General features: G+C 47.5%; 1 protein-coding gene across 1 annotated transcript in view; it reads right to left on the bottom strand.

Moving 5' to 3' along the window:
• Positions 1 to 943: 943 nt before the first annotated feature.
• The window catches only part of CHAF1A (chromatin assembly factor 1 subunit A), a 38,642-nt gene continuing 22,922 nt past the window's right edge, over positions 944 to 16,663 (bottom strand). The window contains exons 9-15 of the mRNA XM_084825851.1: positions 12,377 to 12,545; positions 11,163 to 11,243; positions 10,535 to 10,627; positions 9,666 to 9,924; positions 6,424 to 6,911; positions 4,086 to 4,176; positions 944 to 1,317 (exon numbers count right to left, since the gene is read on the bottom strand). Coding sequence (XP_084681977.1) covers positions 1,226 to 1,317; positions 4,086 to 4,176; positions 6,424 to 6,911; positions 9,666 to 9,924; positions 10,535 to 10,627; positions 11,163 to 11,243; positions 12,377 to 12,545 — 1,273 coding nt within the window. The 3' untranslated portion in view covers positions 944 to 1,225. The remainder of the gene's footprint in view (positions 1,318 to 4,085; positions 4,177 to 6,423; positions 6,912 to 9,665; positions 9,925 to 10,534; positions 10,628 to 11,162; positions 11,244 to 12,376; positions 12,546 to 16,663) is intronic.

Genomic DNA, 16,663 nt, shown 5'->3' with positions numbered 1-16,663 from the left:
GAGTGCTCTGTATGTGTCTGTGTGAGAGGCAGGGCACACCTGTTACCTAGCCCCTGCAGGTAAACAAAGGAAGAAGTCCTGATAGAAAGGACCTTCGCATGTCTAAGGGATGAGCCTTCCACTTCAGTAAACAGTGAAGGGCTGTGGCACTCACCTAGGCCCTGCCCCACCACTAAGGAAGGGTCACAGCCCTGGCACTGTCCCCATTGCTACAGAATCACACCGCTGGAGGCCACTGAGCCCAACCCTCTGCTCGAAGCTGCTACAGCATCCCTGCCAAATGGGATATCCAGCTTCGGCTGAGAAGGATAGATGTGTGTGATAAAGGGTGTGTGTGTGTGTAAAAGCTGGTCCTCTGGAGGAAGCAGCAACACATGCAGGAACCCCTTGGCCATGAAAAGGGGAGCTCCTTTCCTCCTCTTTTAGTCCCAGTCTGCCAGCAGCAGAGATACGAGAGGCTTATGCCCATCTCTTGGCTTGTAGACCTCTGAACTCCTTCCCTGACCTGTTTCTGCTCAGTAGGGGGATAATGTTCCCTTGACCAGCTGGAGTTTAAAGGAGCTGAATAGTTGGGGGACAAACCTAGCAGCAGGTCACTAAATGGAGCCTCCCTCCTCATTTACAGCCTAGAGGGGAAGGGTATTTTTTACAGCCTGCTTGTGAGCTACAGATGAGAGGTGGAGTAGCTGAGGGTTCTGAGGAGGATTAGCCTTTCCCAATCTGGCGGGGAAGCTGTAGGCCAAAATGTCTGCCCGCCCCTGGAACATGGTAGTTGAGGGTGGAGGGCTGAATCTCTCACTGATTTTGTGCCATCTACTCTTTAGATGAAGAAAAGATTTTTAAACATCCTGTAGCTTTCTATGTGGGCATCTCAGTGTGTCTTGGAGTACTTAAAAGAATACTTGCTACCGCCATCCATTCGGATAAAACAACAGACACTATGTCTTGTACAAAGCCTCATCCAAAATTTCAATAATGCCTTTATTAGAGAGATTATATGTTGAATATTTTCTTCATCTAACTCCATCCCCACTAAGCCTCTAAAAACACATGACTTGAGCTTCCACCACGCTGAAGCAGAACAAAGTGCTGTCTTCTCTTTACAAGGAACACAGAGTATGTTCAAGTATCTTATACAAAAAACAAGATACACTGAAATGTTTTACAATATACTAAAACAAATTCTACATACATACAGAGCAGTAAAGGTAGGGGACTAGGTCTATCAAATGGCATGGGAGGAATCAATGGCAACTGTAGCAGAGGCGGCAGCATGTTCCATCTTTGAAGCAATTTCAGGGGTTCCCAACACAGGTGCTGTGAAAACAGAAATGTCACTCAAAAAAAGGTGGGTGTACAGCTCCTCTTTCTGTATGAGGCACACATGTAGGGTAGAAGGGAAGCCACCTTGTCTGAAACCACCTTTGGGATGGCTCCTACCATCACAACCAAAGCTGAGTGAGGGGAGACACGAGAGAGGTTTACGAAATGATGCCTGGCGTGGAGAACTGGACAGGGAGACATTTTCCTCCTCTCATAATGCTGGAAATGCACAGGGTCAACCCAGAAGCTGATAGGTGGGAGATTCAGGCCTGACAGAAGGAAGTCCTTCTTCACACCATGCATGGTTGAACTCTGGCACTCACCTCCACGAGATCTAGTGGTGGCCACCAATCTGGATGGCTTTAGAACGGGAGGCTAGATAAGTTCCTGGAGGAGAAGGCTATCAATGGCCACCAGTCATGATGGCTCTGTGCTGCCTCCAGTGTCAGAGGCAGTGCGTCTATGAACACCACTTGCTGGGGAACATGAACAGGAGGGTGCTGTTGCACTTATGTTCTGCTTGTGGGCTTCCCACAGGCAGCCGGTTGGCTACTAAACACAATGCTGGACTAGATGGACCTTGGTCTGATGCAGCAGGGCTCCTACGTTCTTAACGTTTGCACCGTTCTCTCCAGTGATAATTACTGCCAACTGAAGTTTGGCCAATGCCAAGACAGAAGGAACATCTCCTCTCGATTTCTGGTATTTCAGGAAGGTTTTCCGTTGCTCACTCATTGAACACAGAAAGCAATTCTCCGCCCCTTCTTTCTGCCACCCCAAGATTGTGGGGAGAGCTATGGACAGAGAACGTGAATATATTTGCTGTATATATTAGGAAGCTGCCTTAAACATGGTCAGTCCACTGAGCTCAGTACTACCTGCACTGACTGGCAGCAGCTCTCTGGAGTTTCAGACATGGGTCTTTCCCAGCCCTACCAGGAGATGCCAGGGATTGAACCTGAGACCTACTGCATGCAAAGCGTGTCCCCTACCACTGAGTTACAGCTCTTCTCCTAAAAATAAATATGCTAGTCCTCATGATTCTGAGTAAAGGGTGGTCCTGGAGATACTGGTGCTGGAACTTGGGGCTTTCTCCATGCTACAGCCTCTCACTGAGCTTCTGTTAATGATGAATATCGGGGGGTAGTTAAGGCTTTCCTCCTGCCAGCTCAGTTCTGGCATTGCAAACTCCCTGCCAAAGAAGAGCCAAGAAAGCCCCCTGAGTTTGGGGGGGCCGACATTAAACTGAGTTTAAAGCAGGCTGCTTCAAAACATTTGAGACGCAGTAGCTAAATAATGGCTAAGAAACTGAGCTGTGAACGAGGAAGGCCTTCCTTCAAATCTTCCCTTTGTTATGAACTCACCTGTTGACTTTGGCAACCACTGTTCTCTCGGGGGGGGGGGGAGGAGGAGAAGAAAGGGCTTATAATAATAACAACCCCTTTCTTATTTGCAGTGCAAAGACAATACAAGGGTCTACCTTACAGGGTTCTTGTAAGGATTAGAGAGGATGTCTGTGAAGTGTCTTTAGACACACAAACTGTATGAAGCACGTGCTTTAGTTACTGACTTAAATGTTAACAAGAGGCCTGCAAGTGCAGTTCTACAGGACCATCTTAGTTTCATTTCTGTGCAGTGGCCCAACTGAGACACAACTATCTGGAATGCTTTATCTAATCATGGTTTCTTCGGACAACTGTTGCAGCTGCAGCCTCCCCCCTTCCTTTCCCCTATGAGCTAATCATGCAAAAGCTTAAACAAGATGTGTTAAATCACGGTTTCCCATTATGTAGGAACCAGGAAACGGTGGTTTTCATCTCTGATTACAAGGTAAAGGTGTCCCCAACCAGTCATGTCCGACTCTAGGGTGCGGTGCTCATCCCTGTTTCTAAGCCGAAGAGCCAGCGCTGTCCGAAGATGCTTCCGTGGTCATGTGGCCGGCGTGACTGAACACCGAGGTGCACGGAACGCTGTTACCTTTCCCGCCGAGGCGGTACCTATGTATCTACTTGCACTTGCTTGCTTTCAAACTGCTAGGCTGGCAGAAGCTGGGACTGAAGATGGGAGCTCACTCCATCACGCAGCACTCGGGTCTCGAACTGCTGACCTGCCGACCTTCCAGTCTGCAGCTCAGCATCTTAACCACTAAGCCACCGCGGCCCCTCAATTACAAGACAAGATATCAAACCGCAGTTTGGCTCCTGATTTGATAACCTGCTTTGTAGTCAAGAGGTGAAAGCTGCAATTTCCCAGCTCAGATGCAACAAACCCCAGAGGTTTTGCACTAAGACACAAGAGAGAAGGGAGGGAGGAATACGTGCCCACGACACCTGTTCTCGGTCTTAATTAGCCACGGCTTGCTGGACTGAGGTCACAATGTCTGAACTGGGCCAGTGACCACATTAACACAGGCACTGTATAAAATGGCCTTTCCCAACCAGATGTTTTGGACTACAATCCCCTAGCATCCCTGACTACTAGCCAGATGAAGTCCAAAACATCTGGAGGACAACAGCTGGGGGCAGGGAGCAAGATGGGCTGGAAAACAATGGAACAGCCACTACCTTTCTTAGTGCTGCATTTTCTAACATCTGATACCATCAGGACAAGAATCTTTTTAAAGAAAAAGTGGTTATTACAGAGAGCCCCTGAGGAAGCTGCATTTAAATGGGGAGGGGGGCGGGATTTCAGGGCAGCTTAAAGGGGGTTGTTACTAGGATGCCTCTGAGCAGGAGGGCAACTACCTGAACTAGTTCTCTCACCTTCACTTGGCTGGATGCCCACAAGTATGCAGTCGTCCTCCTCCTCTTCCTCCGTGTCTGCCTGAAATCCATCCATCTCTGTGGTTTCAGCCTTTGTGCAACAGCAACAACAACAACAGGAGCTACTGTCAGACATCACTGACGGATAAACAGGTTAATTATGCTGCTCCCCCTCCACAAAACGAAAGAAAGGCCCTGACCCGGAATAGCGACATGAGGCAGGGGCACTGAAGGGGGCAGGGGCATTGCTGGAAGAGGAGATAGCTGAGGGAAGAACTTGAAAAGGAGAAATCTTTATGGAGGGCCTATGCCAGAGACGTGGAATCTCAGGCCCCAGGGATAAATGAGGTCCCGCAGAAGGCCACAGTCCTTTCCCCCAACCACTGTCCTTTGGTGGTTTCCCAGTTGTTCTGCAGTTTTTTCCCCAGTGCTAAAAGGCTGAAATGCCTCTCCTAAGGCTTCGTTCCTAACAGGAAGAGCTTGAAGGTCAAATATGCTGGTATTTGGGGGATTTAGTCCCTGCTCCTTTTGACTTCAACCCCTCACCACCACTGTGTCATCTCCCCCCCACTCACATCTCTGCAATGGAGTTCAGCCCTCGAGCTGAACAAGATTCTGCACCGCTGGTCTATGCCTATGCCCAGTGGAGAAAGTGTGGAGCAGGGGAAGCCAGATCCCAGCAACAGGAAATGATGTCAAGGCGTGGGGCCATGCCCCTGATGTCATCTGGCTTCCCACCAGATTATAGCTGCCTGCCCCTGGTATATGAGCAAGGACTGTCTGCTCCAGATGGGAAAGAGGATTAAAGGGAGGCACTCTAGCTCAGTGACAGAACCCCTCCTTGGCATGCAGAAGGTCCCAGGTTCAAGTCTCAGCATCTCCAGTTAAAAGCATCACATAGCAAACAATGGGGAAAGACCTTTTCTCTACCTGATGAGGCCCTGGACAGGTCAAGAGCAGAGAAAACTGGCCTAAATGGACAAAGCATCTGACCTAGTGTAAAGGCAGCTTCCTATGAACTGTGGGTGAGGGAGCAGTGGAGAAAAGGAGATGGCATGCCAGCTAACCTCAAACATTGCCTTGAGCTGTTTATTTCTCCCACCCTTCCGTTGAGGCCTTCAGAGTGGCACATATAGTTGTCTCCCTCACCCCAGCCCCAATTTTTAGACTCCAAACAGAGAAGGCTGAAAGGGAGTGACTGGCCCAGTGTCACACAGCAAGATTCATAGCTAAATGGGGATTTGAAGCTGGGTCTCTCTGGTTTATCTACTACAGATTTCAGTCTTGCAGATCTACTTTGTCTTTTACTTGAACCCAGAGATCCACTAACCAAAACCTACTGCAAAACACCTGCACTTACCATTATAAGGATTCTGAAATCAGGACTTTTGTTTTGAGTACCAGAATTGAAAGGAACTCTGTCTTTCTACACAAAAATTCACTCTTGGTTACCCCCCTCTGCAGCTTTCTTCATTTCAGTAGTGTTTGGGGGGTCGGGGAGGAATCACTTTGGTGCTACTATTGCTAAACAACAGAGAGTCAAAGGCTGGTTTGCATATAACACTAACCCATGGTATAGGTTGTTGAATTCTGGGTTGTTGTGATGTGTGAATGCAGCTGCGCTAACAAACCATGTTCTGTTAGCAATGAACAACCCAGAAAGAGAACCCATGGTTTGTTGCTGGGTTGTGAAGTCTGGGTTATTTAAACCATGGGTTGTCATTATGTGTGAACCCAGAACCATGGGTTGTTGATGGGTTGTTTTGCCGGGCTACAGACATGGTGGGCAAGGGCAGTCAAAAAAAAACCCATCCGATCTACATGCCAGTATGACAGTGCTGCAAAGGAATTTGGGATACAGGGAGGGAGCAGTCGAGGAGGAGGGAAACAACCCAGGGATTGAGAAATCAAACCATGGTTTGTTCGATTGTCTGCTAGAAAAACCCTGGATAGGGCAAGAAACTATGGGTTAAATAAACCATAGTTTAGAGTTATGCTGAACCAGGCCAGAAAGTCTTGCTAATCAACTGCAGATCACCTAGAAATCTATGAGTGGATCCAGCTCTTCCTTCTGCCCACCACTAGACTACAGCACACTAGCTAGACCAGCCTTCCCCAACCTGATGCCCTCCAGATGTGTTCGACTGCAACTGCCATTGTTGGCTGGCTGCAAATGATGGGAGTTGCAGTCCATCACATCTGGAGGGTACCAGGTGGGTCCAAAACTTTGGTTGCTGTTGAGATACACAAAATGTCTAGGAAATGAGGCCAACGGTTTGGACGGGAGAGGAAGGCGGTACAGGTGGAGAGGGAAAGAGATTAGCCAAAAGGATCTCACCCGTCTGGCCCCTGGAGGTCTCCTCATGAACTTGGTGATAGACATGCTTCCCGTTGACTTCCGTTTTGCAGAGACGGGAGCGGTTTGTGCTGCTGCAACTGCTGGCGAGTTGCCATTGTCTTCCTTGGCCACCGAAGGAACCTGTGTGACGTAGTTCCACTGGCAGGGGACGGGCAGATTCTCTTGACCGTAGCTCTCCAGCACCTCAGGGTGCACATACCAGCACATCCGGTTCTCGGGTCTCTTCTCATACACAGAGTTCTCAGAAATGATTCGCTTCAGCCTGGCTTTGGAAGGGACGGGACTCCCCGTGTGCACAGGAGTCTGGGCCCGGGAGGGGTTGGGGCTCGCATCCCCGCCGTCCAAAGTGGGGACAGAGCCGTTGTTGCCTGGCAGCAACCCCATCCGACAGCACTCCTGGAATTCTTGGATGATGACTTTGCTGCCATTAACGTTCCCATGAAGCAGGGGAAGCAGCTGCCCCAGGACTAAAGTGGGACAAAGAACAGAAATTTAGGCATTGCGAGGTTCTGTTTTACTGATGAAACATGTCAAGCCAAATCAGACAAAGTTTATTTGGCTCTAAGCCTCAGGAAAGGGACCCATTTTAGAAAATACATCCAGATAGCGTAGGGATACAGCAAACAGCCCGGTATACGGAGTCAGACTACTGGTGCATCTAGTTCAGTAATGTCTACACCAGGGGTGCAGAACTAAACCTGGCCTTCTGGGGTCCCCCACAAGGCTACACCACTTCCCCCTGGCTCCACCCCTTTCCCCCAAAACTAAGTTTGGTGATTCCCCTGCTTTGGAGCAGTGTTTTCCCCATTCTAAATGGTTGAAATGCCTGTACAAAGGCTTTGTTACAGGCAGTGAGACCTTTAAGCTACAATAGGCTGGATGTTTTGGCAATTTGGGCCCTGCCCGTTTTCCCTTCGGCCTTGTCCACCACTGGAATGCGGCCCCCAAAAGCTTCTCCAAAATGAATCCCAGCCCTTAGCCTGAAAGAGGTTTTGCACCTCTTCACAACTGTGTCTCCAACTGCAGGCCCAACATGTTCCTGGGTGGGTTACACAATGAGGGCCTTTTCCCTCTTCCACAAGCACACCATTCCTGTTTTGCGGCCCCTTTTAAGAGACAGGCTTGCTAGCTCCCTCCATATAAGCGAGGCTTAAACGCTATTCAAATACACACTATCTGCATTAACATGAAAAAGAGAAACATATAAACTTGCCCAGTGTTAAGCACTGGGGCAGTATTCCTGCATTGTCTATGGCGAGTGTGTTGGGGGAGCAGGAAGTACAGCTAGTTTACAAGTGGGTCCCACTTCAAAATCATTCAAGAAGCGCTAGCCTACACAGAGTGGCCAGGGCTCTCCAGGGTTTCAGGTGGGGGCTCTTTCCCAGTGGAGATGTCAAAGATTGAACCAGGAAACTTCTGCACACAAAGCAGGGCCCCCGCCACTGAGCTACAGTCCTTCCCCTAAAACTAAAGCAAGATTCCAGTCCTCATGGTTCCAAACAAAGGACTGATTTAAATAGGAATGCAACCTTGCACTGAGAGAGACTACTGATCCACCTAGGACTAGCCCTGCCCCAACCTGGGTCGCTCCAGATGTTGTTGTTTTTTTAATACTACAACTCCTATCAGTCCCATTCTGGTCCAAAATCTCTGGCTGGGGAAGAACTATGTTGGGAAAGACTAGTCTACCTTGACTGGGGGTGGCTCTCCAGAGTTTCAGTCACAGGCTCCCCAGCCCTATGTGGAGATGCTGGGGTTGAACCTGAAATGCTTTGCACGCAAACACCGTGCTCTACCACTCAGCTATGGATGCTTAGTTGTCTATTTGCACCTAGTTAGATCTGATCTGGGCTTGATTTATTATTCTTACCCTGCATTTCTATGGTTTCCAGAGGTAATCTGACCTGATATAAGCTAGATTACAGCAATAGCAGTCTGAATTCCTGGAGAGTCAAAGAACATGGTAATGGGCTTGTTGAGAGCATATGAATGCAAAGGTATTCTCTGCACATGCATCCTGTGGAAGGACACAGAACTACACACCCTGAGGTGGCAGTGGGAGAAGGGGTTCCTTTTTTAATGCTCCTCCACATAAAAAGTAATCCTCTGAAAAGCAGAAGTTTAGTACACCAGAAAGAACCCTTCTAGCCTGTTTTGTTCCCTCCTATGCTCAGCTTCTACTTGCAGTCTTTAACTTCCCCCGTCATTTTAGTGCCCAAGACAGAGAAGTCCAGAATGTCGCTTCTTTTAGGCAAGATGCAATCCACCAGGAAATTCTTCTGCAAAGCCTCAAGATGAACCAGGGTGGCACCTGCTTGACTCCCCATTCTGTTCAGCGGGGTCTGCACAGTTAATCACACCACACTATCTGCATCCTGCTCTGATGCGCCTGAAGTTAACTTGCCTCGTGGGTAAGGTCATCTTTGCTGAACTTGCTTGTCCTCAGTCCCCATGAGAAAGCACATCAATATATGACTCCCAAAGCAGACAAGCAGCAACTCTACTCCCACAATCATGGAATCAAGTCCATATGCTGAACCATTGGCCATTCTAAAAAGGGAGGTGAGCCCCCTGTAATGCTGTCCCTACAGCAGGGGTGGATCACGTTTTTTTTCTGTCAAAGGCAGTGTTACCTCACGGGGAATCTCCCAGGGGCCACACATTGGCTGTGCGCAGGGCCAGAGGCAAAAATGGTGGGTTGCCCCTTTTCTGTGTCTCAACCACCCACTTTTTTCACTTTCTCTCTTCCTCCCCACTCAACAGGCTGCCACAGAGGGGAGAGAGCGCTCTTGCCAGATGTCTGAACTTATCACATGCAGAGGGCTGTATGAAATTAGGCCAAGGGCCTCAGGTTGCCCATCCCTGCCCTTCAGCAGGTCTTAGGAACTGTCCAAGGGTGTGTGTGTGTAAGACCCCTTGTCAACGGCATTCCAACAGGAGGCAAAACCCTCCCTATGAAATTTGCCCTACTAAGCCAATTGGTTCTTTGCTGCTTTTACTTTTCACCTGATCTTATCTGGTTTTTATACAGTTTTATTCTGCTATTATTATGTTATGTGGATTGGTTCTTTTCCAGTGTGGATAGTTTTTTTTAGCCAGCTGCCTTGGGGTTCAAAGAAATAAAAGAATACATACACGATAAACACAATACACTCTTGGTTAAAGCCACCCCTGCTCTGTGGAAGAGCCATAGGTGTTTGCTGTTTCAACCCACAGCTTACCTTGCTGGTCTTTCGTTTTCTTTTTGTTGCTTCTCTCGATCTGCTCTTCCTCGGCAATGCTCAAGTCCAAGACTGCGGCCGTGAACTGCTGCAGGAGCCTCAGATCGAGGCTTGTCCCATCCCTGCTCTCCTTGCTTTCCCAAACGCAGCCGATTTTCACGGGCTGCAGGATGTGGAACCTCTTCCCCTTGGTGAGCAGCTCATCCCACTCCTTTGCTTTCAGCTTTTGACGAGCTTTCTGGTTCTCAGGGTCACATTCCTGAAAGTGGAAGGAGAGGATGAGGGTGCCGCTTTTTCTGATGAAGAAGAACAGCCAAATGGTTGGGCATTTGACCAGTCCAACTGGTTGTTGTGGTCATCTCAGGAGGAGGCATGGATCAAAGTATCAGCAAACCTTTTTGAAATCTAACCCAATTCTGGTGGTCTTTTTTTTTCTTTATTAAATTGCACGCTGGGAAAGCATTAAGACACACACACAACCTAGAAAGTGGGGTGCCCATCAGAGGCAAGACTCACACATGTTCAACAATGCCTGTGGCTACTATATAAAGGGACTGCTTCCTCTCTTCAAAGCACAGAATTCCACTACTTGCAGAGCAGAAGTGAGGAACCACCAGAGACCATGCAGAAACAGTACAGAAGCCAGGTATGCCTTCCTGAATAAGAGGGACTTAACATCTGGTTCATCCGAATACAGCTTCCTGGTATGGATTGTAAGCTGGTATAGATTGTAATTGGTAGGATTCTTTCTGTCGCAGAGACTGGCACATTGCCGCTTTGTTCAGCAGATCAACATCTGCTGCACAGGCAGCCTTTTCCCGGTCTCTTTCCAGGTTGAGGAAGGTCCTCTTACTGATCCTGTGTCTTACTTCAGCCACGCCTTCATCTTCTGAGAGGTACCCATGGGGCACAAAGAAGCCATCGTCATCCTCCTCCTCCTCTCCCCCGTCTTCATCATCATCCTGAGATATTTAAACAAAAAGATGTCTTATACACTTTGGGAAGGGGGAAGTCCTAAAAAGCCACATGGGGGTCTCTCTTAAACAAAAGAGAGGGCACCGTCAGCCTAGATGGGTGGGAAGTGATGCCCTCAGTTCACAAAGATATATTAAGTATGCAAATTCAACTCTGGTCCAAAAGGTACCAGGGAGCTGGACCACTCAGCAACACAGATGTAAAAGAACACCCGTCCTGCAGGTCTTCAGGCTGCTGGAACTTACATGGAGGAGCTGCCTGCTGTACAAGAACCCCAGTCCTGCAGGTCTTCAGAGCTGATGGGACTTTTAGGCCAAAACTCCCATCAGCCCCAGCCACATGGTCAGGGATGCTGGGAGTTGTTGTTCAAAACATCTGGAGGGCACCAAGCTGGGGGAGGCTGCTCTAAAGAGCTAGGGTGCCTTCACAATGGCCTCCTCCTGTGGACTTCCTTGCCACAGACAGGTCTCCAAATACGCACTCTCTTCCTTAGGGAGAAGACAATGACACAGCCTTACTTACCCCTTCGCTATGAGACAGAGATTCCCCTGGTTCCTCCTCCTCCCACTCTTCGTCACTCTCTACTTCATAGTCCAAGAGCTTCTGCAATGAAAGAAGGTAGTTTGGTCCCCCAAATGACTGAACATTGTATAAGGCAGGGGCAGGGAGACCTCTTTCAAGGGCTGAATCCTATTTCAGAAAAGCTTTTGGGGAGCTGCATTCCAATGGTGGGCAGGGCCAAAGACAAAGCAGTCAGGCCTGAAAGTGCAAAAAAATACCAGCATATTGTAACTTAAAGCTCTTCATGCCAGTAACTAAGCCTTAGGAGAGACATTCTTTGTAGGACGGGTGCAAAGCAAGTGAGCATCCAAGATCAACACAAAAAGAGAGAACAGTCTCAGGATGCTATAAGCGATTGTATTGATGAAAAGCCTGAGACGATTCAGCCTCTTGCCTGCAATGTGCCTAATTATTTAAGTGAAGTATTGAAATTGTTTTAATGTTCAAAGGCAGCATACACAGGCCCTGCTTGCAATGTACTCTTCCAATTATTAAAAAACATATATTTCTGTGTTGTCTCATTTATGTTCTATATATGTATTGTTGCAGCCCTTAGAAGGCCTAACAAAATAGCAAGAGGCTGAAACACATCGGGCTTCTCATCAATAAAATCGTTTATGGCGTCCTGAAACTATTCTCTCCTTTTGTGTTGCTCTTAACTGCAGGGCAGCCTACCCCAACCTGGGGCTCTCTAGACCTTTTAGACTAGGGGGAAAACTGCAGAAAAGCCAGGAAACCAAACGATTGGTGGTTGGGGGAAGGGGGCGTTGGGGGAACTCTGGAGGGCTGGATTTGGTCCCCAGGCCCAAGGTTACCCACCCCTGGTGTAAAGACTGCTGGAGAGATAGCAAGAGGCTAGACAATTGGAGCATATGCAGCTAGGAGAAAAAAGGGACACAGGAAGCTCGGAGACAACTTGTCCATCTGCCTCGCTTAACCAGCAGTGGCTCTCCAGCAGAGGCATCTTCCATCACCTGCCAGCTTACCCTTTTAACTGGAGATGCTGGGGATTGCACCTGGGGCCTTCTGCCATGTGCCCCAACACTGAGTGATGGTCTCTGCTTACTGTTTGCTAGCTTGGCGTCTCCTCTCCTTCGAGACAAATTCATCAACTACTGCCTGCTAGTTTACTTCTGAAACGGAGGCACAGAGGCGATACGACATCCTTGGCTTACCTCATCTTTCGACCAAGGGTTTCTCGGGCTTATTGCTGAGGATTTCTTGTTCCACGTGCCCCAATAGGCAGGCCGGTGATTCTCGCAGAACTGCAGGAGTTTCATCCTGCCAAACTTCTTCCTTTCTGGCATGTCTCCTGCTTGGCTGCTACCAACGATGACCACATCGCTGTAGAACAAAAACGCTGAGCTCAGCTATTGATGCTGCTCACCGGGATTCCAAGACAGCAAGAGAAAGGCCTCTGGCACATCACCGGAGGCATGAAAGACACCCTCCCTGCTTTCAATTTTTTTTAAAAGGGTCCTAAAAAATCCTACAATGGCAATGCTGGGCTAAGAAGAAAAAAACTTTTGTCCCCCACAAAGACCTTCAATTAAAGCTAAACCAACCAGAGTTACGAGGCAGGGAAAGCAAATGATGGAGAAACTTAAGGAAACTGTGTCCTGTGGGCTTGACGAGGCAAACTCATGCCAGATGAAACAGGGGGAGAGGGGGAGGTGGCAAGAGAGACTAAAACAAGGCCTCTCTACATTGCAGGACGCTCGAAATGCCAGGCACCCTGCAGAGGGGAGTTTTGAGGAGGGCAGCCATGGATTAATGCATCACAATGCACAGTCTCCTGCATGGAAGAAAGTTAACAAGGAGAACACAGTTCCTTTCTTGGTGGTCAGTACAAGCCAGGCCTTAAATCCAAGCGACAGGTTTTTAACACCAAAGTATGTATCTGAAGCAGTAAATCAAAGCCAGTGCTTCTGAGCATGAGCAGAGGCGCATTTCCACCAGCACTGAGTAACCCTCGCCCAAACCACAAACTTCTGGGAAAGTGGAGGCAGTGTTATGGCATGGGCATGTACGGCTGCCAATGGAACCGGGTCACTGGTGTTTATTGATGACCTGACTGATGATAAAAGCAGCAGGATGAATTCTGAAGTGTATAGCACTATACTTTCTGCTCAGATTCAGACGAATGCTGCCAAACTGATAGGACGCCGCTTCATACTGCAGATGGATAATGACCCAAAATATACAGCAAAAGCTACCCAAGAGTTTCTCAAGGCAAAGAAGTGGGATGTTCTTTAATGGCCAAGTCAGTCACCTGATCTCACCCCACTACAGCATGCTTTTCACTTACTGAAAGCAAGACTGAAGGCAAAAAGACCCACAAACAAGCAGCAGCTGAAGGCAGCTGCAGTAAAGGTCTGGCAAAGCATCTCGAGGGAAGAAACTCAGCATTTGGTCATGTCCATGGGTTCCAGACTTCAAGCAGTCCTGGACTGAAAAGGATTTTCATCCAGGTATTAAAGGTGACCCTTAAGTTTGAAATGATGTTGGTTTGTTCCATTACTTATGAGTCACCAACGATGGGGGTGTGTGTATGCCGCTGGCTGTACTTCCTGAATGGTTAGTGCCCCATTTTTGTCAACCCCCCTGCATTACAGCTGAAAGTCCTGACTTCTCTCCCATCTGGGTGTGTTTCCTTTCAACTTCAATGTGGTTGTGTACAAAGGCCAACTGCCAAAACAGTTATCCTTGTTTCAATATTTCTGGCCCTGACTGTATGTCTAATCATTTATCTTCTGACCTAGCCTCGATTATGTAGACTAAACACAAGCAGTTAACAAAGTTTGTTTAAAGATTCCAGTTCATGGGGTTGTAACAAAATTCTCACGCATTTTTACGTTCAGCCATGCCTCCGCCATTTCATGATTTAGAAACTTCTTCATCTGACCTTCAGACACAATACAAAGTATAGCAGGATATTTTAAGTAATATTGTAAGTTCATTTGTTTTGCCATATTTTTTGCTTTGATAAATTGCCTTCTTTAATTCATCAACTCTTTGATGTAGTCTGGAAATAACATAACTCTATCTTGTTTCCAGGAAAGGCTTCCGCCCTCTCTTGCCAAACGCAGGATATAATTCTTTGTGGAGACGTTTGCAAATTGGACTATGATTGTGTAATCAGTCCCTTTAGCACTTGGCACACAAAATGCCTGCTCAATATCAAGTAAATAATCAGATGGGATAGGGTGTATCTCATGCAAAAGTTTATCCACAAAAATAGGCAATTTTACATCATTAGACATATTTTTAATCCCAATAATACGTTCATTGGATCTCCTCGTGAAGGCCTCCAGTTGAGAAATTCTATCAGAGGCATTTTTAAAACAAATTTGTGTCATAGTTTCATTTCCTGCCACTCGGTCTTCTAGCTCATTAATTTTCGTCTCCATTTTTTGCCATGACACATTAATTAAATCTACAGCTCCTTGCAAGGTGGTGATGGACTTTTGGATTAAATTCAATCTTTTGGCTTGCTCCGTATATTGCAAAGATAAAGTCTTTATCAGAGTAAATAATTCCCCTATATCTTGTTCTCGAAACTTTTGACACAGGGGATGCAGGGGGAGTTGATGCCGGCTCCTTTCTTCTCCTTGGCGCAGACATGTTTCTCTCAAACAGATCTTGCAGGTCCTCAGATGTTAAATCATCCCTCAGAAGTTGTTATTTCTTAAAGCATATATTATTATGGAACACGTCAGCCTTGTTTTCTCCTATGAAATAGGAGTCTCAGTACAGCTTTTTGCATTGGTAAAGCTCTGGAAAGATAATCCTAGAATCCAGCCCCCCCAGTATCTCAAGGGGGGTACTTTTAGCCAAGATATTATCCAGATGTTGCCTTGCCCCTCTTTCAATTCCAGAGGGGGGTGAAAAGGTTTTTCGACCTTTTAAAAAGCTGTTTGAGAAAGCTCCCACGGGAGCGCCCGTGGGATGCTACCAGAGCAACATTGGTTCCAACCGGAACTCCAGTGTATGTTCCGATTTTAATAAAAACAGCCATTGCAATAAGATATAAACTGCATCCAATTAAGAAAAAAGAAACAGAATCCTCACTTTTATGAATGCCTCCTCAACTGAACCCTAACCAGATTAACATGAGAAGTGCCCTGCTGGATCATGACAAAGGCCTCTCTAGTCCAGCATCTTGTTTCCCCACAGCAGCCAAGCAGAGGCCCAAAAGGGAAACCCCCAAGCAGGACAGAACAACAGTAGCCTCCCGCTAATGTTCCTCCACAAGTGGTACTCGGAGTTGGACTGCCACTAAAATTGGAGGCTTTGTTCAGCTTATTGTTGTTGTTCAGTCGTTAAGTCGTGTCCGACTCTTCGTGACCCCATGGACCATACCACGCCAGGCCTTCCTGTCCTCCACTCTCTCCCGGAGTGTGCTCAAGGTCATATTCATTGCATCGGTGATGCTATCTAGCCATCTCATTCTCTGCCGTCCCCTTCTCCTTTTGCCTTCAGTCTTTCCCAGCATCAGGGTCTTTTCCAATGAGTTTTCTCTTCGCATTTGGTGGCCAAAATATTTGAGCTTCAGCTTCAGTCTCTGTCCTTCCAGTGAGCAGTCAGGGTTGATTTCCTTTAGGATGGATTGATTTGACCTCCTTGCAGTCCAGGGGACTCGTAAGAGTCTTCTCCAGCACCACAGTTCGAAAGCATCGATTCTTCGGCGCTCAGCCTTCCTTATAGTCCCGCCCTCACAGCCATACGTTGCTACTGGGAAAACCATAGCTTTGGTTATACCGACCTTTGTCGGCAAGGTGATGTCTCTGCTTCTTACTATGCTGTCTAGGTTTGCCATAGCTTTCCTCCCAAGGAGCAACCGTCTTTTAATTTCATGGCTACAGTCACCGTCTGCGGTGATCTTGGAGCCCAAGAAAACAAAATCTGTCACTCCTTCCATTTCTTCCCCTTCTATATGCCAGGAAGTGATGGGGCCAGATGCCATGATCTTCTTTTTTTTTAATGTTGAGTTTCAAACCAGCTTTTGCACTCTCCTCTTTCACCCTCAACAAGAGGCTCTTTAGATCCTCTTCGCTTTCTGCCATTACGGTGGTATCGTCTGCATATCTGAGGTTGTTGACAATTCTCCTGGCAATCTTAATTCCAACCTGTGATTCATCCAACCCGGCATTTCTCATGATGTACTCTGCATATAAGTTAAATAAGCAGGGCAACAATATGCAGCCTTGTCGTACTCCTTTCCCAATTTTGAACCAATCGGTTGTTCCATATCTGGTTCTTACTGTTGCTTCTTGACCCTCGTACAGGTTTCTCAGGAGATAGGTAAGGTGGTCTGGTACTCCCATCACTTTAAGAATTTGCCACAGTTTGTTGTGATCCACACAATCAAAGGCTTTAGCATAGTCAATGAAGCAGAAATAGATGTTTTTCTGGAATTCTCTTGCTTTCTCGATGATCCAGCGAACGTTGGCGATTTCATC

Source organism: Heloderma suspectum, chromosome Z (genome assembly GCF_057233095.1).
Source record: "Heloderma suspectum isolate Gila_16-S chromosome Z, 16-S_ref, whole genome shotgun sequence".
NCBI classification, from domain to species: Eukaryota; Metazoa; Chordata; class Lepidosauria; order Squamata; family Helodermatidae; genus Heloderma; species Heloderma suspectum.
This window is presented reverse-complemented; position numbering and strand designations above follow the sequence as displayed.